We start from the raw sequence: 22,058 nt of genomic DNA, 5'->3' as shown, positions 1-22,058 counted from the left end.
TCTTTCAATCTCTTTGGCCTCTCACTCATCTCACACCTCTCTGCAATCTCACACCTTCCTCCTGGTGATGTTTTATTTTTAAAAATCACCTTTCCTTTCCTAACAAGATTTCCTCTCTGGACCCAAATACCTCTCTTCAATTTGATCTGCACCTCTAGGCTGGTTGCAGCCACTTTACCATACAAAACGAAAATAAACTTTTCAATTAGCAATTAGCAATTACTGATGGACGGCTGGAAAGGCTTTAAAAATCTTTAGGTCCAAGAAGCATTATTAAAACCTTATCAGAGTGCAGGCTAAAGGGAATTTTTAGTGACATCTATGGAGATATCTGCCTCCTTTTCATTGGAGAACTGCAGAGAATGTGCAGAGTAGCTCCCAGCTAGAATCAACTGTGGCTACAGCCAGAACACCATCATGATTTATGATACAGAGACCAGCAATTCACCAAGATCAGCCCAGCATTTTAGATTCTACCTGAAAAAAAAACCCAGGTTTTCCCATCTAAACCAAAGGTTTGGCTGAGGGGGAGGAAAAAAAAAGAATAAACATACTGGGGGTGCCTGTCAGCAACCAGCAGCTTTTCCACGGTATGATTTCGTCCAAGTGGGATGGGAAGCATTGCTGCTGCCTACAGTGATTTTTTTTGATGTTCATGCAATCAAACCTGGAGTTAGGATCCTTGCCATCACAACAATAAAGACCATTGCTTTTGGCTGGGGAGGAGGATCTCCAGAGACCAGGGCTCAGCCTGGGCTTCCCACTGACAGTTTTACCCTTGATACAAAACCTTTCAAATGCCAACAGTTACTCTTCTGCTTCTTCTTCCTTTTGTGGTTTCAACCACCTGGCTTGTCAGTTGTTTCAAGAAGAGCTAATTAAAGGCTGAAACTGAGCCAATGAGGCACCTCCATTGTGTAGCAAATTCACTGCTTGGAATAAAGACAAAAAGCAAATATGTTGACACATCTTATTCCTAAGCTCCCTGAAAGCCCATCACTCTTCAGGGAGCTCTCTTGAGCTGCAGAGACTGGGAGTGAGTTTGCTTCTTCAGTAAAGATCAGAGATAGCTTGAAAAAGCATCCTCAAATTTGGAGCCCTTTCTGATTCTCCAGGCTGATACCAATTGCAGCAAAGCCATGGAGAACTCCTCCTCTGAAACATTCCTGGTCCTGCTTTGTTTTCTTGTTTGATTATCATGTGCAGGAACATTCTGTGTGCTCTTACCCTATTGTTTCAGCACTGTTAGTCTTGTGGTGCTGGGTCAGTGAATAAATTGAGGAACACGCTGCTTCTAAGATAAACTGCAGCTTTTGAGCCTTTACTGCTTTTTCCACCCAATTCACATAACTGCCCAAGGCTGTGTGAATCCTGACTTTGTGCTGATGTGCCCATCCCTGAAAGGGACACCACGGCTTTGAGGACCTGTCCTGACTCTTCAGTCATGCCAATGACTCAGGAAAGGCTTCTCTCATCTCTAGAGGCCAGGTTAGCATCTCTGCTCATGGTGGAAGTGGAAGGCCATCACCTGACCCTCTGCTATGAGGGGGGTCTTTTCTCCTATGAGTCTGTTGCTCAGACCACAGCTGCAAAAGCAAACAGATAGACAGAGTCCAAGAAAGACAAGAGAGAGGCATCCAACACCCAGTGATGGCTCTGTTCACCTTCTTTGACCTCCACACCAGAGAGATGACTGACTGCTGACTTCCCAAAAGTTGCTGCAGTTCTGTCAGGTGTTTAACATACAGCCCCACAACAATTTCCAACAACACATTAAAATGCAAAGGAGAAAAACATAAAGGCTCCAGAACCAAGAACAAGGACAAAGCTGATTTTCAAATTGATTCAATAAATATAAACAAGGAGCAGCATGCTACAGTAAGCGATTTCTCTGCGCAGCCAAGATTAAATCAGTTCAGAGGGAGGAGGGCACGAGCAGGGGCAGCAGAGCCTGTCAGGATGAAGCTGCCAGAGAGGCTGATCCCGAGCTGGGGGGGCTGGGGGGGAAAACGTGGGTGATGCCAGGCATTAATCTGCTGCCAGTTGGCATTTGGGATTGCTGGCTTCCCACCCACCCTCTGTGCCCAGTACACAGAGCAGCAGCTGCTGGCAGCTGTGGGCAATGGCACCAGTGTCAGAGCTGGCCAGGGTACACGGCTCAGTGGGTGTCCTGGGGCATGTTTGGGTTTTTTGGCATGCTAGCAACAAGGAATGGGGTTGGAGGGCTGGGTTGGGTTGGGTCATTGGTTTGGGAGGGTTGGGTTGGGGTTTGGGTTTGGGTTGGAGAGAAAAGGAAGGAGACACAAGACCACCAGCAGTGCAAACCCAAAGCACGGATGTTCCCCTGGCAAACGGCCGTACAGAGGGCAGAGGGAAGAGCCAGCAGCCATGCCTGGGGGCTCCCCTCCAGCAAAGCACACCAACCAGCCCCAGGCCATTCCTCCCCACCCCTCAAGAACCGCTGCAGTCAGGACCTGGGCTGGGCAGGCAGTGAGTAGCATCCAGCCTCCCGAGTGCTGCGGGGCTGCACGTTACCCACTGCTGTGCCTGGCACAGCTCCCTCGTGCAGCGTTTCTTCCCCACCCCCTCCCCCAGCCTTGGCTGACCTTCATCTCCTGGGCCTCCAGCACCTTCTTGCCATCCCAGGCCCAGCTGCGCTTGGTGAAGTAGTTGACAGTGGCGAACTCGATCAGCGCAGAAAACACAAAGGCATAACAGACGGCTATGAACCAGTCCATGGCCGTCGCGTACGCCACTTTGGGTAAGGAGTTTCTGGCGCTGATGCTTAGTGTGGTCATGGTGAGCACCGTGGTGACACCTGTGGGGGCACAGCAGCACGCAGGCGTGGGGTCAGATCGTGCACTCGTTCTTGTCCCTCTCAAAACTGCTGCCACTCCCTTCACGGGCAAGCAGGAGCCACCTCCTGAGCCACATTCCCGCTGCGGTTAAGGGAGGCTCACCCAGGACTAGTCCTTGGTGCAACTCAGAGAATAAATGAGCAGGAGGTCAGGTTCATAGAGCCATAAAACCACAGGATGGCCTGGGCTGGAAAGGACCTTAGAGACCATCTGGTTCCACCCCCTGCCACAAGCAGGGACACTTTTCACTGTCCCAGGTTGCTCAAAGTTCCCGACAGCCTGGCCTTGAACACTTCCAGGGATGGGGCAGCCACAGTTGCTCTGGGCAACAGCTTGTCCAACCCCTGCTCAAATCAGGGCCAACTTCAGGTTGCTCAGGGAATTATTCTGGTTCAGTTTTGAGTACAACCAATGGCAAACATCTTCATTAGGATGAGATTAACCTTCCCCAAACTCCAGTGGCTAGACCTCTGCTCTCCATGAGAGTCCTGGCTCACAGGAAGGCACCTGCACTGTATTCCTCACCTGTTGGCAGGGTAAGGTGCATGATGCTACACCCAGCTCGTGTAGAATATGTCATGGAGAAGCCTCTAGTTGCTTTTGCAACAAAATAAATTAATAAAATAACACTGAAAAGAATAGCTAGATGGTTGTGAGCCTCAGGGAGGATCAGAAACTGGCCACTCATCCAACACAGCTCTCAGGGTTTTAGAAATACTGTCTTGTGACCTGTATGGATGGACACCTGGGATCCTGGGTCCTGCTGTCAGTGGCCCAAGCTGCCAGAATAAATGTCACATTGATTTATCTTAAACAAATGATCTGTTGCAAAATGTCTTTTAAAACTTTTTTCATTAAAGCAAGCAACCATTACCATCCATTTTCCCCAATAATGTGCTTTTCAATTAAAAATGCATTAAAAACATTATAAAAATATTGACTAATTTTCAGTTCCCTTAAGCCACACTCCTGGTAATTTAAGAGTTTAAATTCAATATTGTTGACAATACTTTCTGAGGGGAAGAAAAAAAAAGGAATAAACAATTTGAGTTCTCATTATTTTCTTAATAGGAAAGCAAGGCAATTTGGGAGCAAAGACATTTGTCACACAGGTAGGTTTTAATTTTTCAGTCAGCTCTTGCCTGCTCGATCTGAGCTGCTGCTTGCGGAAACTTATTTCACTGCAATTCTCAGGATAACACAGGAGGGAATTACATACGATACCACATATCCCCTCTCTGCTTAGGGACTTCTGTCCAATATCCTCTCTGTTAAATGGAATCTGCTGGGCAGTGTTACTTCCAGGGTATACAGTCCTGCAGCATCACACCTGCTCTGGGAGCGTGCCTGTGTAGATCCTGAACTAAAGGTCTTGACAGGAAATCACAAAGCAATTCTGTTATTAAATGCTTGTAAAAGCTATTAATATATGTGCAGTGCCAGCCTGGCACTTTGCTTGGGTGAGAGGATCTGAAAGCAGCTGAAGGAAATAATAACACTCTATCCACCATGCAGTTATGCTGCCTCAGCCCAGGAACGTGTTATGTGGAGCTGTGACCAGGGGCACATTAGCAATTTCAAAGGCAGGGCTTTAAATGCCTCCCTGTGTACCTATCCTCTGCTCTGCTCCAAAGCCAGCACAGATAAGCAGACACAGCCAAATGCATATAATTAGATGATCAATACCTTGATTACTGTTAATATTTATGGCTTGGCTTGTAGCAGAGACATGGCCAGGAGTATTTTTGCAGTGATTTGGGGGGGCAGGCTCACTGGGAAGACACTGGAAGCTATCCTGGGGAATGGCCAGCAGCTTAGAAATGCTGGTCAGGGCCTGGCACAGAGCTGCTCTGATGCTCAGTGATTGCCCTTCCTGCCCACGCTGAGAGGAAGCCCCGTGCTCCCAGACTCACCGAAAACCGTGCGGGCAGGGACGGACTCCCTGTTGAGCCAGAAGGAGACCTGGGACAGGATGACAGTCATGATGCAGGGCAGGTAGGTCTGGATCACAAAGTACCCGATCTTCCTCTTGAGGTGGAAGTGGGTGGTCATGACGACGTATTCCCCTGCAGAGACAGCCAGGGAGGGATGCTGGGCCACCGAGCTCCGCAGCCCGGGGCCAGCTGGCCACTTCACACATCCACCCTGGACAAACTCCCCGTTTGCAGTGGGATTTCGGTGGGAAGAAGGGCTGCAGGGGTGCAGCAGGCACACACATGCCAGGTGTGTGCCCCAGCGCAGCCCAGGGGGTTTTCACATCACATCTGTCCTTTCAAAACACTTCTCTGAGTCTTCTTTAATTCCCTACGAAATGGGTGTGGGGCAAAGGCAAGCCAGTGTCAACAACTGGGCAATAAAATCTTTCACTGGTTTGCCCCAGGCACAAGGGGCCCCTGGGGGTCTCTCCTGACCCTGCTCCCATCGCAGGGAGCCATGCTGTGGGTAAGATCCCTTAAGCCTGGTGACACCCTCACAGTGCTTTTATTTTAGGATTTTATTTTCTCTGACAATCCTGAAAATATCCCACCTTCTCTCACTGTAACCATCTCAAAAATCCAGGCGAGTTCTGTTGTTAAAGGCCCGACCTGTGAACTGAAGAGGAAGCTGTCCCTACTTTCCCTCAACATCCTATTCTTCCCCCCAAAAACTTTGGGTATTTTGTTGGGTTACTGTGCCTTTATGTTGTGAGCGTGGCTCTGCTACATCATTACACACAGGAGCCTTTAGCAGCTTTCTCACCACTTCAGGTTATTCATCTGTACATTTTACTACAACGTAAGTAGAGAGATGGGCCAGATATTATGACATTTAGTTCCCTGGGCTCCCCACATTTCCCCAAGGGAGGTGAAATGAGTTGTTACAGACAGACACTATTAAAATCAAGTGCACCAGAGAGGAAATATCCTCAAATGAGAGAACTACTGGTGCATACAGAGGGAAAAAATAAAAGGAAAAAAAGAAGAATTATGAGAGACACACATGAGGTAACAGAAGCTATCAGTACCTGGATTCAGAGGGGAAGGGAGGAGCAGCAGATGGGAGAAAAAGATGATTAATATTGGTCATTAATCAGAGGAAACATTTGTTTGGGATAATCTTCTATTAGTTATGATAATATTTGTGCAAGCAGATGCAGTGAAAACCACACTGAACATTAGTTGCCTTCACCTTCCCTGCCTGCAGTGCTTTCCTGAGGGGCTGGAAAGGAATCCAAGACAAATGAACCCTCAGCACCACAAACCAGCTGGACAATGTGGGGCAAATTTTCCACACAGCAGATCATTTTTAGATGCTTGAGATCAGTTCTCCTAAAGACTGTGGGCAATAAAACTCTTTCAGTGGAAAGCACTAAAAAACAACCTCTTTATGCCTCTTGGTGACTGCTGAAGATGTCACCAGCCGTATCCTCCTGGCTTAGGAAGTGCTGGGGTCCTGGACTGCCTCTATAATTATTCCCAATTGTGGCATTCCAAGCCCATCTGATGCCAGGAGGAGCTCAGCCCATGGTGGTCCCACAAATACCTGTGCTGGATCGAACCATCTCTGTCCCAACCACGTGGCCCAGCAGGTCATACTGGTTCAGGCGAGATCCACCCTTGGCTACTTCCACAGATTTATCCTTCCCCAGGGTCCAGGTGTAGATCACCTCTGTCTTTGTGTAGGCATCTGCAGAGGAGGGAGAAGAACGAGGTCTGTGCTTCTGCCTGACCTAAAATACACCAAAATTAGCCTGTAGCCAAATGAATCTTTGCTGTGCATCTCTCAGAGCCACATGGCTGAGCACAGCCAAGCATGGCCAGAGACCAAGGCAGATCAACAACTGTTAAATCAAATGAGCAGGGGCGAGCTGGGGCTTTTGGAAGGGAGCTGCAGAGGGGCAGAGCTCTGTCATTGAGAGACAGGCTGTCCCTGTGACGTGCTGACTCTGCAAGGGCTGGCTCCAACAGGAACAGCACAGGAAGGCATCCAGGCCAGCAGGACAGCAGAGCCCTGCCATGCCAGGGACAGGGAAAGTCCTGCTGGCAGCAGCTGGCAGCAAAGGCTGAATGCAAATGGGGCTAAATTTTAGGTTCAAAAGTTAAAAGTCTTTACCCTCACTCAAAGGCAACCCTCTCCAAGACTCTGATTTGGAGGTGGTGTCCCCTCACACCTAAATGCTTTTTCCTGTTGCATCAATAAGCAGCCAAGACTCAGTTTCTTCATGCAGGAAAAGCCCCTTCTTTATTCACATATCTCATTTTTATATAGTCTTTACAGCCCTCGTATTCAACTCTAATTGGCTAGAAGTTTTCTTGCCACTCAATTCATTGGTTAATAACTGGCATTTTACCTTTCCATCAAATCTCTCTATTCTTAGATTGTTTACATATTTTCTTCACTGTTCTCATGGGACAGATTTATTGGTTATGCAGGTGCAAACTTATTTTTCTTACTAGAGTAGGTTGTTGAGTTAACTGCCTTTATTATGATTTTTCCTTATGGGAACTTACAAGCTACTGCTAGCTTAGCTAGACTAGCAGGGCCTAAACCATGTTTTATAAGGCCTTTTTGTTTTGTAGTATCTCTACCTGTCTGCAACATTTTCCCTGTGTTTGTGACCGAGCCCCTGCTCTGTCCTCACTCCCAGCCCCCATCTCAAGAGTGCTCTTGGCTTTTCCAGTCCTATGGTTATCCAAAACTTGAGTCTCTCCACACTGCTAGGAGCTATTTCTCCCCATAATGCCCAAAATTTCTGACCATACCAAGTTTGCACAAGCTTTTTAAGGAAGATCAAAGTTCACTAAATGAAGACTTCAGTTCATTTTTACCCACCACCTTCTCCTGGTGAAGACCTGAAGGAATTCTTTGGCTGGGGTCAGGTCAAGCAATGTGTCAGGTCTACTGGAGAGACGTCTCAGCTCCTGCTCTGTGCAAGATTGTGTCCTGAGAAAACCACATTTCTGGGATTTATCTAAAACAACCACTCTTACTGCTGCACTGTGGGTTTTGGCCAACCTGTTCCACGTTAAGCAGGGGCTGTGCAAAGCCTTGGGAGAGGTTTTGGTGATCAGCCAAGGTTTCTCAGCAGGCCAGAGCGCTGCCTGAGCTCTTCTGATGCAGGCTGGCACCTCCCACCCCATGTGCAACACTCTGCTTTTCCAACCCCTCCTTTCAGCCCTCCACATGCTTCTGGAGCCCTCCATCCTCCTTCAGAGCTTTGTACAGCTCTGCCACTGCTCTGCCTCCTGATGGGCAACACCTCCTGCTCAACAGTGCCAGTCCAGCCACTGCCACTCTCAGCCTACAAAAGGAACTTGCCCACAGTTTCACTGCTGTCATCCCTGATAATTCAGTTGTCTGTCTATCTGGTTGTCTGGGACAGAAGGGTATCTGATGTCACACAGGCATGGCATGGATGCTTGGAACACATTAAATGCCAGGCAGCTGCTTTGGTTCAGCTCAGTGCCTCATTTGCAATGCAAAATCCAATCCAAACAGGGACAGCTCGTGGACATTTAGAGAAGCTGGTAAATTCAGCAGCATCTCCTGCTCCCCTAGTCTCAGAGAGCTGCTGTACAACTGTCCTGTGATGGCTTAGGAACTCTCTGCAGTGCCCATTTATCCTCCAGGGAGCAGGGGGAGAGGCAGAGCCATTCCCTCACTGCACTTGGCCCAAGGGATGATGCAGGTGGGCAGCTGAAGCTCTCTGGAATGCCTGATGCCCTTAATTCTCCTGCAAATTCTCTGCCTTGCCCCCTCAGGGGGCTGCTGTGGTGGCTCAGGGACAGAAGGCCACTGCTGAGTCACTTGTGGGGATCAGCAGAAAATGGTCTGTGAGGCAAACACAGCATCCTTTGAGCAGCGTGGGTCTGGCACTGCCATTGTCCTTCTAATTGCACATCTGACCTGCTTTAGGCTTCTTGAAAATGAGCAGCTTCCAGCTGTCAGTGGCTTTTTGGTGGAAACACTGGTTTAATCCCACTCCAACACAGGAGAGGTGAGCTCTGATGCTCCGTGAGTGCTTTAGAAAAAGTCACATTAATGTTAATCAGGGGCAGCTTTCTGAGCTCCTTATCTCAAAACTCTCATCATTCAGAGGTCAAATCAGTAAAAAAATAAGCCCAAAGGGTTTTCCAGCAGAAATACACACATTAATCTCTTTTCCTCACCAAGAAACATTATAAGCAATTAGATGTGCAGTAATCTGCCTTCCTGCAAGTCTTGTAATAATCCCAGAGTTTAGGCCTGAGGTATGAGATTTGATATCCCTCCTCACAAGGTCAATTAACATTAATAATTCATCCTTCTCTAAGGCTTGCTGTTTTACTGGCCTTAGTGATGTCTTGTGGCAATGAGTTCTACATTTAATTAGGTGCTGCCTAAGAAATAGCTTTATTTTAGTAGTTCTGAATAATCCACTTTCATGGGTAGAGTTTGTCATGAGGCAGAAGAGCAGATGCACATGATAAATATGATTTCCTCTCCTGCCAATCAAACTTTCCAACTTTGTCCTCAGTTAGCTACCAAATGGCTACAGGAAGGGTGTGTCAGTTTGGGAAGGTTGGGGTTTCTCTGGGGGTTACTGGTGTGGGCTCATTCTTTAGCTGGAGGTGGCAAACTCTCTCATCTAACACAAATACAGACTAAAAGTGGTGCTCAGTTTGTTGGACCTGGGAAAGACACCAGGCAGAGCCAGACTAGGATGCTTATTTTCACATCGTGGTGAGCCAGGGTCTTGGGGTTTGGCTCCCACTCACTTTAGGAACAAAACCAATGAAATTTGACTTGCATATGGGAGAGATAAGGGAATCCTATGGGGAGCCCAAGCAGCTGAGCAGCTCCAAGTCTGGGAGCAGCTTTCAACTCACCAGCAGCTTGCAAATCTTCCCTAAACCAGGACCCTTGGCTGCTGGGACTGAGATTCCCAGAGCTTCCAAGCCTTTCACTTGAGAGCAGCCTGCCTGACAGACTGAAGAGGGGCGAGGGTTTGTGAGCTCCACTGGAGCACAGGGCCAGAGGAACCAGGAATTCAGGTCCTCCACAGACTGGCAGGATGGGACACCCAGCAGCAGCCAGCACTGCTGTCCCAAATCTGTCTTCCCAGCATCCCCTTGTGATGAAGGAAAAGCACAACTCAGATTTATGATCATAGAATCATTCATGTTAGAAAAGACCTCTCAGATTACCAAGTCCAAACACTAACCCAGCACTGCCAAGTCCATGTCCCCAAGTGCCCAAACTACACATTTTTTGAACACTTTGAGGGATGATGACTCCACCACCTCCCTGAGCTGCTGTTCCAATGCTTGACCACCCTTAGAGTGAAGAAATATTTCCTAATATCCAATCTAAACGTCCCTTGGCACAACTTGGGGTCATTTCCTCTCATCCTGTCACTTGTTACCTGGGAGAAGAGACCAATTCCAACCTGGCTACTTTCTAAATAACTTACAGCACAACCATGGGTGCCTAACCTGTCCTGTCAGCCTGAATTGAGCACAGACTCGCTCGGTGATGAATTGCATGTATAAGACCCTAGAAAAAAACATTTGGTCACATTATCATCAGCAGAAATGAATATTACCCTTACTAAAGTCCGGTGTGACACCAGGCACACGAAGGACTGCTCTTCAGCCCTGTACCACCTCCTTGCAGAGTCTGCTGGGGGTACTTACAGCTCCCAAATTTCAGGGGGCAGGCGTGAACGTCCATTGGGAAGTCCTCCAGATGCATGGGGCACTCGGCGTGGATGGTCAGCCTGCAGGACAAAGCACAGGGGCTGCTCAGGGGCAGGCTGGCCCTTCTGCCACAGCCTCCTGCAGCCAGCAGCACTGGCAAAGGCCTCCAGGTGCTCACCAGCCTCGGGGTCTCTGGGCAGAAGGCCCCCAGCTGTGGAGAGGACAGAAGGACACACAGCTGGCAGCCTTTTCCACGGTGTAAACTCAACCCTACTGACTGAGTTCATCTTCACCCACTCAGAGCAGTGGGGAAATCTGCCAGAGTCCAGGACTTCTACTGTGCTTATGGGCTGTGAGCAGAGCTCCTGGGGCCAGGGGACACCTCATGGACCACGCTGGCAGGCAGAGGAGAAGAGCTTCAGGGGCTCCCAGGAACAGACCTGGTGGTCTGGAAGGAGCTGAGAGCTGGCATGTTGCCCTGATTTTTAAAAGTGTTAAGTTTTCTTTTATAGTTCTTTTGAAAGTGTTAAAGTTCTCAGAAAACTTCTTAAGCTTAAACCTTCTGATAATGTTTACATATTTGAGAGTCAGAGTTCCCCCACAATTTCATGTGTAAATAGAATAGTTTACATATTTCTCTGTGGGTGGAGAGAAAAGATGGATTGATCTTTGGACCAGTGTGGTTGCAGAGGTGGTAATTCCATCCTCCAATCCACGGTCACCTTTAGAATTCTATAAATACCAGATGTTTGAATAAAACTTACTATTTTTCTCCTTTAAACTTACCAAACTTCTGTATACTCATTTCGTATCCAATAACAACACTGACAGATGGTTCAAAGTCCAGATCCATGAAGCCACCAGGGCACAACACCCCCTGTCCATGTGGGACACCTCATCCCACCTCCCCTGGCTCCTGCCTTGCTGGCAGCACTCAGAGGATGCCGCAGGCAGGTGAAGAACTGGAACACGCTGGGGCTGGCTGGGGGTGTGCAGGACAACCTGTGCTTTCCAAATCCCCCAAATCCTGGTAGGATAGCTCGTCAGGAAGCAGCTTTGTGAGGGAGGCACAGCCATAAAAGCAGTGTGCGGCAGAATATGGGGCCAGGCATAAAAATATCCATTATAAAGGGCTCTAAAAAAGGGAGCTCGTGTTCCTTCCTGGAGTACTGCAAAGTGTGCAGCCAGGGAGAGGGAGCCAGGAGAGACAGCTTCCCAGGAGATGGCTAAAACAATCTTCTCTGAAGGAACCATTTGTAGGAAAAAAAAAAAAAAAACAGACTCACTTCTGATGGCTCAGCACAACAGCAAACAAACCATGGCAGGAGCAACATGTGGGTGCAAAGGGCAACTGCACAGACTGAAGGTGGCTTGTGCAAAACTCAGGTCAAGAAGCTTCTATTGAGATATTTTCCTTTGGCTAGAAAAATGTTCAGCTAAGTTATTCTTCACAGAAAACACTGAGGCTTAGTCAAATGCAAAATAAACCCTGAAAAAACAAAGGCTTTGGGTTTTGTTTGCTAAAAGGAAAGATTTTTTTTTTAAAAAGGAAATAAAATAAAAAAAAAGGTTATTTATTTTAGGCAGACAAACCTTAAATGCTTATATTAAAAAAAAAGGACTTGTTTAAAAATTTGACATAATAAAATTCAGTGGACAAAACCAAACCCTTCACAAATTGCTGTAAAAACCCCTGTGGAGGAAACAAAGCAGAGCAGCTGTGAGGTGGCAGGGGTGGCACAGCTGCAGTGACAGTGGCTGCACGTGGCAGCTGGTGCTGAGAGGGGACACCCACACACAGGGCCCAAGGCAGCAAACCCTGCCCAGCTGCTGCACTGCTGCCGGGACCTGTGGTATTCAGATGCTCCCGAGATTGTAGAAAGTCTCTGTCTTTCAGCCCCGCTGCCAAAGAAGGAGTCGTAATTCATCTGTGCTGGTTTTCAAGGGTGTTCATTTCTTCTTATCTACAATATTTTCTCTCTGACCTGCAGCAGGTCTGTCCTGCAGGACAGCGTGCGGGGCTCTGCCCCTCAGTGGGATGTTACAAACATTATATACCAAAAACTACGTGTGCTATATTTACAATAATGTGCCAATACCTATCACCCATGTTGAACAGTGTGTCCCGAGCCCAAACCAACAGAAAAATGCCAACGCCACAGTGAAACACGGAGGGCATGAAGAAGAAGAAAAAGGACAAGGCACACCCAGTTTCCTCCATCTTTCCCCCTTTGAACCCCTTACCTAGAATCCTAAAATTCTACTTTTGCAGCCATGCCACACTAATTACTACTTATATCGAACACTCAGAGCTTGTAATTCATCCGGAAAGACTGAAAACTCTTTTCCATGGACAGAGATCAGAGACAGTGTCTCTCGGGGCTCTGTGCAGGGGGGCTCCTGACCCCCTGCCAGGGTCCCAGACCTTCCAGGGCAGCCAGAGGGATGCCCTGGGTTCCCACATCCTGGAACCTCCCCATCACCTGTGAGTTCTGCTCTGCCAGGTGAGGAAAGGAGCCCTGGCATTTCAGACCCACATCCAGCCTCACCTGCAGCGCCCAGAGGGGTCAGGGGAGCTGGCACCCCACGAGAGAGAGCAGAGGAGTCGGATGAAGAAGCAGAGCAGGAAAGTTGCCATAACTTTGGCGGGGCAGAGCTGGGTGGCCCAAACTCTCTGGAGGCCCTGCAGCACTCAGAGCAGGGCGTTAAGGCTCAGTTCTGCAAGTCTTTGGGAACATCTGGCAATTCCAGAGAGCAAGGGCCTAGCCTGCAGTGAGCGTGCCAGTCCTGTGTGAAGCCATGGCCATGGAGACCCCGTGTCCGTGACAAAGAGGGGATGGGGGGATGCTGGCTGTCCTGCTGCTTCACAGCTGCCTCCAGCCTGGCTTTCTCAGCCAAGCCAAGAACCACTGTGTGCCCAAGCAACTTCCTGGAGACAAATCACTCTCTCTGACTTGGTGATCTGCTCTTCATCGCTGCACTGAATGCACCTGTTTTACATGAAAGAGAAGGAGACCTGACCTTCTGACTTCAGTCAAGGCTCACTGAGGACTGACAGTGGTTTTCACAAGGCTACAAGCACAGTGCTGTAATTATTTTCTCCAGGACACTCAAAGGCCACCATGGACAAATTGCTCATTTGCTCTGATGCCTCTCTTTTCCACTATGGATTTCAAGAAGCAGGTATAAAAACCTGGCAGCTTGGTGTGGACTTGACTGCCTTGCTCTTCCTGTTCTGTGTCTTTTGTGATGTTCTCTTCAGCCAGCTGAAAATCCACTTGGGGAGCTCTTGGCTGGCAAGCTTGTCAAGCATATTCTCACATATCTCAGTCTTCAATTCTTTCGGTGTCTTTTCCAACTGCAATGGACTTTTTGCTTCTCATTTTGTCACTGTCACTTGTGTCAGGGAAATGTTGAGACATTTCCCCTATCTCCCTCAGCAGCCCACACCAGAATTTCCCTTTTTACCTTCCTGGTTTTTTCATGTGCTTCACTCATTGCTTTATTATTTCCAAAGGCTCTTAACTGGGAGTTCCCAAAGTTGGCTTTTCCAAAGGACCTCATCTCTGACCAGTGCCCTCCTTCTGACGCATCCTACCCCAAAAAACCCAGGAAAGTCTTTTCCTTCCACTGTACTGTCTGCAAGTGTTGGCTGTGATCATCAGCCACTCTGAATAAGGCTGAATGACTCCAAGGACTGCAGATTGTGGCTCTGGTGGGTTTGTGCCATTTAGAGCAGCCAGGAAGAGCCTCAGAGGGGACCAGGACAGCAGCAGAGACTGGCCTTGGCCAAACCCTCCTGCCCTCTCCAGGCCACAGCCAACAAGAGCAAGTGCTGTCAAGGGAGGAGACAATTCTATATGGATCTGGATGACTCCCTCGATGTGTGGGAATGCAGCAGTTGCATTTTAAATCTAAAGCCTGTTTTATTAGCTGAGCCAGCAAGCAATAAAACAAGAAATCCATCAACAAACCACTGGAAAAGCAACCTAATCTGCCACTCCTCCCCCTACAACTGAAGGAGATTTGAAGTTTCCCGAAATTAAATTTAAAAAAGGAAAAGTTGCATCATTCCAGCAAGGTGAGTCTGGTTCAGCAGCTTCAGGTCAGCAGGTTCACAGGTAACACATGAAATGTCAAGCTGTCAGACCACTAGGAATGTCTCTCCCTTCCCAGACAATTACCACAGCCTCTGCAGCACTTGGATGAAAGGGTTTATTGCAGAAATTCCCATCTCTGCCCCTTATCCTGTGCAAGGGAGCTAATGGCCAGAGAGCCACTGCGTTTTGCTTCATTGCTCTGATGGGCTATTCACATCCAGGAGCCCTGAAAAGTCCTTAGAAGGCCTGAAGAGCACACAAAAAATAGCCAAGCTGCCAGAAATCACCTCAGCCAGCAGTCGTAGCCTTTGGCTCATCAGTCCCAGGCACCTGCAGTAACTTATGCAGAACTGTCTTGAAGCCAAACCCCAAAGCCCTCATGTTTTCTCTTCACTTTGCTGGCACAATGGCACCAAAAGTGGAACACCCAGGACAGAGCCTGTGTTTTTTTCCCTCTTTTAAAGTCACGGGAAGTCCTTTGAACTGCGCCAACACAATGGCAAGAAGCGTGAATCAGGCTAAACATACCTCTGCCAGGGCTGACGGGATAACAAACCTCTTCAGCTGGTTCTCATGGTTACCAGGAGCTTAGCAAAGCCTTTGATGTGTCATTAGAGCCCCTGTCGTTACCTGCGTGCAGCTGCAGGATGAGCCAGGATCTCAGCCCAGTTTCTGGGACGCAAATGTAATAATCCCTCGGTGTGTGAGTGCTACAAAAACATGACAGCCCCCTGCACGGCAGGGCTGGCTTTGTTTATGCCAGGGATACTGCTGGAGTTTTGTCCTGATTTCTTCTCCAGGAGGTTCATTAATAACCACAGTCAGGCCGAGCAGTGTTTATGGTTTGGGCTGTGGGAGAATCTAGGTTAGGTTTATTAATTGAGGGGTTTGAGCTTGAAAGCCAAATTGCTTCTAGGATCCTTGTGCTGGATCTGGAAGCACTGATTTCACTTTCCATCCTCCCCCAGCCCCTAGAGATTTCAGCCCATGATGGCAGAAATGCAGTGAGATAAGGTGTTCTCTGAAGATTTCTCCCTCCTGGGACAGTTTCCTTAAAAAAGTCTGTCTGCACAAAGCCAAGCCTGGAAAACAAATCATTTTTGTCTTTGGATCTGCTCTGGCAGGGAAAAGTTGGAGCAAATCTCATCTTGTGTTTTTATCAGCCTGCTTGTGTTTTTATCAGCCAGCCAAGCTCTGCTCTGCTTGGATCCGTCTGTGATGTTTTCTGGGATCAGCCCTGGTGTGGGAGCAGACAAACAGCTGCCAGCCCATACAGCCAGGAGAGCTGGGGTGGGCTGTCCCAGCTGCTGCTCCTGCAGAGAGGCTGCACCTCCATCGTGGGGAGGGTGCTGCAGAGCCTGGAGCCATCACAACTTGCCTGGGGACTAAAAAACCCCCAGCCAGTAAAGACACCCCAAAAAGCCTTTGCTGAGGGAGAGACGCTGCAAAGCTCTGTGATTTCAAGAGGCAGCGTGGGAAGCCCAAACCCCAGGGCCTGGCACACCAGGTAGAGGACGTGCTCTGGGATTCCACAGCCCCTGTAGGTCTGCACGTGTCCTGGGCCCAGCTTTCCCTCCTGCTGTGCCTCTGCCTCACCTGAGGGTTCACAGACCCTCCTCCCAAGGACTGCACGCTGTCTTCAGCAGCACAGGCTCTTCAGGCAGAGCCTTCAGGCATGCAGTGAATGTGTCAGCCTGACAGGTAAAGAAAACATCTTCCAAGTGCATAACTTGAGCACATATTGTCTGGGAACCACTCTGACAATAACCACAAAGCCTCAACACACCATTCTGACAGGCCCTGTTAAGAGCAGAAGAGCTTTTTAAAGCCTTGATTCACAAAGCTGAATCCCATCAGCAGAGCATTAAACTTTCACTGTTTTTCTGTGCCTCAAGGCTGGGGAGAGCCAGAGCATTTTCTGTGTGCCCCACACAATCTGAGCCAGCGAGTACACCCAGAGATGGCGGCCTTGGCTACTTTTGTCTCTTCCTTACATAAATCCAAGCACCGTTCCCAGGTTGTTGTTGCACTCGGGTCTGACACCTGAGTTTAGAGACCATAGCTGGGCTTGTGTGAACTACCTGGACCGTGCAGGAGCTCCACAAGAAGAGACTGCAGAGGCAGGGCAACATCATAAAACTGCATCCCTGTGCTCTCTGAGGCAGCTGGAGGAGCAGGGAAGGTGCAGAGGGATCGGTAATCCTGGGGAGTAGAGAAATGCAGCTCAGTTCAGTGGTCACAAAGGTTGTTTTGTGGCCCAGGTGCCAAGGCCTGTCAGTGGTTGTCAGAGTCCAGGACATCCCTCTGGCTGCCCTGGCTGTCTTGAGACCCTGGCAGGGGGCTCGGAGACCTTGGCACTAAGTCAAAAACACCTGTGTCTTCGATTTTAGCCCGTAGGAAAGGTTGCCAACTCTGTATGAGGAATTACAAGCCACAAGAGTTTGAGTAGTGTAATAGCTGAATGGACACAGGGTGAAAAAGTAGAATTCTGGGATTTTTAGAATGTGATTCAGGGGTACAAGATGGAGGAAGCCAGGCGTGTCCTAGCCTTTTCTTCCTTCTTCTTGTCCTCCGAGTCTTGGTGTGATGGTGACACTTTTCTATTGGTTTAAGGTGGAGACACACTGTCTAACATAGATGATAGGTATTGGCACAATATTGTAAACAGACTATACGTAACTTTTGATATAAAATGTAAACACCGCCCGAGAGGGCAGGTTGCCATAGCCTCCTTACTAGACAGAGCTCAGCAAGTCAGAGAAAGAATGTTATAGATAAGGAAAAATAAACAACCTTGAGAAGTCGATCCTACTCATTTCAGACTCCTTCTTTAGCTGCATAGGCTAAGAAACAAGGAGTTTTACAATCTTAGGGTCATTCCAGCATCGCAAGTGGTCAGGGGTGTGTGCACTGTGACATTGCACGGATCCACGAGGAGAATGTGCCATGACTGAAGGAAATCTCTGGATGCTCGGCTACAGCAGCTGTGCAGCTCCTGGGAGCTCTGGTCAGTGATAAAGAGGCTCTCTCCAGGAGCTATAAATATTGTCACACAGGTGTCATTTTGCTGGATGCATGTGTCAGACTTGCTGTTCCACCAGAGCAAGTTCATCTATAACTGTAAGCCTTGACTAAGAGAAGTTGGCTTTCCCAGCAGGATAAATAGCAAGAGACGTGCCTCTAATTGCACATCAGCAGAGCTGATCCCTCAAGGATATTGCCTGGTACAAGGGAAAGGAGCAGGATATTCTCAGCAGTCAAACTGCATGGCCAGGTGTTACCCTGATTTTTAAAAGAGTTAAGTTTTCTTTTATAGTTCTTTTGAAAGTGTTAAGGGTCTCATAAAATTTCTTTAGCCTTCTGATAATGTTTACATATTTGAGAGTCAGAGTTCCCCCACAATTTCATGTATAAATAGAATAGTTTATATATTTCTCTGTAGGTGGAGAGAAATGATTGATTGATCTTTAGACCAGTGTGGTTAGAGAAGTAGTAATCCCATCCTCCAATCCATGGCCACCTTTAGAATTCTAGAAATACCAGATGTTTGAATAAAACTAGTTATTTTTCTCTTTTGAACTTACCAAGCTTCTGTGTACTCATTTTGTGTCCAGTAACAACAGCCAGGTATCAATCTAGATGGAGCCTGCAAGGGATCACCTGGGCACTGCTGCCAGGCCACTGAAATCTGGTGGAAGCCCAAACTCTCTCCCCAGTCAGCAGGGCACCCCTTTGGTATTTGCACTTTGCTGGATGTCAGCTGTGTGAGTTTGGCTCCAAGATCCTGCTCCTTCCTTTAGGGACACACTTGCACATCCCTGGGCATGGGGGAGGACAGCAAAGGCATCACTTGGACAGAAAACAAGAGGCTCCCTCCAGGCCTTCCCTGGGAGAGGTTTCAAAGCAGTTAACAAGGGAGGGTGATACCACCATCATGGTTTGACAGGGGAATTGAGCTGGGAGTGCCTTGGAATGGCAAAGCCAGGTAGGTTTTGGTGGCTGAGCCTGAGGCTTGGTCCTGGCCCTGCAGTCTGTGCCCTTGCATCTTCCTTTCTGACGCCCCACTCAAAAGAGACCCTGGTGGTCCTGAGCAGCACCAAGAGGAAGAAAGGGAATCACCAGATGCTCCAGGACAGACATCCCCTCCTGGATGTGTTTAATTGCAATGCCAGACGAGTCCTGCTTTGTCCAGCAGGCTGTGGTCATCTGGGCAGCTCTAACCACTCCAGAGCCTCCCCTGGGCTTCACACACTGGGTAAAGAAAAGATCTCTGTGCACAAGAGCTTCTGGCTCTGTGTAATTCAAAACATGACAAAAGGTCTCATATCCAACCCTCAGCCTCTGAGTGGGCTCCTCACCTCTGACAAAGCCTTAGGGATGTATTTAAGGGGGACGGGAGCACCTGTAAGAGGAGGTCCTTCATTCCCCAATTCTTCAGCAGACAGCTAAGCTGAAGGATGGTTTGAGTTTATTTTAAAAAACCCCAAGACTCTCTTTTCTTCCAGAAGCTCATTCCCAAGAGTCTCATGATGCTGCTGCCATCCTGGCACCTGCCCAGCCCTCAATGGAAAAATAAATCCAATACTTTTTTAGTCACACAAAACTTGCTAAAGCTAATGGCTGTTTGCTGAATAAAGAAGTAGTGAAATGATTTAAAAGCTCTGAAATTGAATCTTTTTTTTTTTTTTTTTTGCTGCCTTTTGCCAGCAGCTCCTGTAATACTTCACAGTCAGACAATGAGATGAAGTGCGGGGAGTGCGAGTTGTCTACTTGCAGGTCAGGGAGCTGGGAGCAGAACAGAGCCCTTAAGTCAAGTTGGGCTTTTCCCTTCATTTACCCCATCTGCCTTAATGTGAGATCACTGATGTGTGGAGACCTAAACCCCCCGGGGAACTGGCAGGATTAGCTCATATTTGAGAACTGCTGCACAAAAGCAAGGCATTGTTTATCAATGTAGGCTGTAAAACTTGCTGACACCGTGTAGATTCACAGCCAGTTTAACTATGAAGAGATGAAATTCTGCCTGGTCCTCAAAACCAGAGGTGAAAGTGCAGCATCTCAGCACACAGAATCCACAATGAAGCCTGTTATTAGTTAGGATTCACTTGGAGACGGAGACATAGAAAATAATTTTTTGAAACAAAGATTTACATCTTGCCAAAACGAACTCAATACCTTTCTTGTGCATTTATCAGCAGCTTGTTGTTTCATTTACAACCTATGACTCCTGGAACCCTAGCTTCTCCAAATCACAGTTTTTAATTAGCTGTTTTGTTGGGTTTTTTTCCCTAATGATGTGCATTGATCACATAGATTTGGATTTTTTTAATTCCACAAAGTGGGAAAAAACAACCCCATTGTTGTCACAAGAAAGCTTGGTCTCATTAGATGTGTGAAATGGTTCTGCTCTAACATGCTGAACAAATTTAGATCTGTTCTCAAGCTGCTGGAGAATAACAAACTCTCCCAGCCTAATGTTCCCATACCAACATTGCAAACCTGATTCATATCCCATCACAGGTCAGGAAGAAAATTAGTCCAGGTGGCACATCAGCCTCACAAACTATAGATCCCAACACATCTACCTCAGCACATAAAAGCAAAAAATCAATGTGAATGATGAGGGAAAATCTACCTGTAAAAATGTGCCAAGCTGAGGACCAGTGATGGTCCACAGGTAGGAAACAAGGAGAGCATGGAAAGCAGCAGGGTAGGACTCAAGTCTACTACCAAGAGTTAGTGGAAGTCTGCATAAACCCTGCTGTGAGGCACCCTGAGGACCTGTATGTGCAGAAGGACCTGGGATTCCCTGGGAGGAGAGCCAGACTCACCTCATGGTGTACAGGAGGGTGCCGTTGTCCACCAGGCGCAGCAGCTTGTTGGGGGTTGTCATGTTGTGGGCTACAGATTTCTTCCCGTTGTGGAAGAAAGTGTCAGGAGTCCAGATCTTACTGGCCAGCAGGTTGTTCAGGGGAAGGATTTTCATGGGACCATCAAACTTCAGCCTTTCATCTCTCCAGGACTGCCGGAAAAAGACATCAATGGTGTATTCCTTTGGGGAGAGAGGAGAGGAAAATAAGTTGTGTTTTACTCAGCTCAAGAGGTGCTGTCTTCATTCATAGAGCAAAGTGGGTTCTGGCACACCTTGGGTGACACAAAGTGTGGTGCAACAAGCAGAAGGGGTTAACAGCAGTGCAGGATAGATGGGATTCAGCACATTTTGGGTAATGACTTACCTATGACGTCAAAATGTGCGTGTCAGTGTTTCTGAGCACTGCAGAGAAGCTGCAGCACAGCCTACAGGGCCAGAGCTGGGGTAGCCCTGCTGCACCACCACCTCTATCCAGAAGTTTCAGGGGAGAAAGGCCATTATGTGCAGCTACACAGGTATTTTTAAAAGGTAAAAATAAAGTTCCTGGAGATGCAATCTGGCTAGGATGTTGGTAATTATATCCCTGCCCATTAAAAAAAAATAAATAAATAAACTTGCATGACATTGTCTTAATGCTATTTTGTTCCCCAGGCCACCTTTAGAAAATCATTGAATTAAAGACTTCTTAAACTTGCATTACAAGAACCCGTGACTTTCTTTTGCCTTCTTGTTATTATTTCCATTTTCTCTTTTTTTTTTTTTTTCTTCTTTCTGCCATGGTAGAGACCCATTTCCCAGGCCAAATTCCAGCTGGGGCAGTTAGAAGTCACCTCTTTGAAGCCCTGCAGCCAAGCCAGCTCCTCTCTCAGTGAATGCAGATTCAGAAACCACTTTTAGAGACAGAGGGGTCTTTGGAAAACCAGTCTGTCTCAACTGTTCTTCCTCCCCCTGCTGCTGCAGACTTGTAATCTTTATTTACACATTCCTGGAGGCCGCAGGACCAACCAAACTTATCATTGTGAGTGATTTCTTTCCTGCAGCACTTCTCAGCAGCACTTAAAAACTGCTGTGCATCACTTTCCTATAGGACAGAGAAATTCCTACAGGTTTTGCAGCAGATGGCAGCTGAATGGAGGCATCTCTGTAAATAAATCCATCCCTGCTCCCTGGCCATGAGACACCCCTGCTCAAATACGAACCTTCTGGATCTCGGCTGGGGAAGGAAAGAGAAATTCTACATTCTCTGTCCTGTACAAGTATTTTGTCCCTTCATGGAAGGGACAAAATAATTCATTATTTCTTGGGATAAACCCAAAGAAATGAGCCTGTGTGCAGTCCCAGGAGGTTTGGGAAAAGTCCTTATCAGGAGAAGAGTTCTCTCGTTCCCTGTTTCTATTTAAAAAGTGCCAGACAAGGCCCTGCTTATCTTCTTTAATGCTTAGGAATCATTCCTGAAGAAAAGAGAAATCATGTTCAGGATCTTCCCCTCTTTTCTATGCTTCTTTCCATAAAAGCATTATTCCCAACTCACACCTTCCAAGGAGCACCCTTAGTTCTGTGTTATGCTCTT

At 47.8% G+C, this 22,058-nt stretch overlaps 2 protein-coding genes across 7 annotated transcripts in view; one reads left to right on the top strand and one right to left on the bottom strand.

The window, feature by feature from the left end:
• LOC137482710 (gamma-aminobutyric acid receptor subunit alpha-3-like) overlaps window positions 1-22,058 on the bottom strand; it is a 107,380-nt gene that overhangs the window by 4,781 nt on the left and 80,541 nt on the right. For both annotated transcript variants that reach the window (XM_068205237.1, XM_068205238.1), the window contains exons 5-9: window positions 20,448-20,668; window positions 10,514-10,596; window positions 6,381-6,524; window positions 4,772-4,924; window positions 2,607-2,818 (exon numbers count right to left, since the gene is read on the bottom strand). In XM_068205237.1, coding sequence (XP_068061338.1) covers window positions 2,607-2,818; window positions 4,772-4,924; window positions 6,381-6,524; window positions 10,514-10,596; window positions 20,448-20,668 — 813 coding nt within the window. The remainder of the gene's footprint in view (window positions 1-2,606; window positions 2,819-4,771; window positions 4,925-6,380; window positions 6,525-10,513; window positions 10,597-20,447; window positions 20,669-22,058) is intronic.
• Window positions 1-22,058, top strand: part of LOC137482717 (mitochondrial fission factor homolog B-like) — a 214,641-nt gene that overhangs the window by 165,385 nt on the left and 27,198 nt on the right. The gene's annotated exons all lie outside the window — the stretch shown is intronic.

This window comes from Anomalospiza imberbis, chromosome 14 (assembly GCF_031753505.1).
Source record: "Anomalospiza imberbis isolate Cuckoo-Finch-1a 21T00152 chromosome 14, ASM3175350v1, whole genome shotgun sequence".
Classification (NCBI taxonomy): Eukaryota; Metazoa; Chordata; class Aves; order Passeriformes; family Viduidae; genus Anomalospiza; species Anomalospiza imberbis.
Note: the sequence above shows the minus strand (reverse complement) of the source record. Positions and strands in the feature narration are given on the sequence as shown.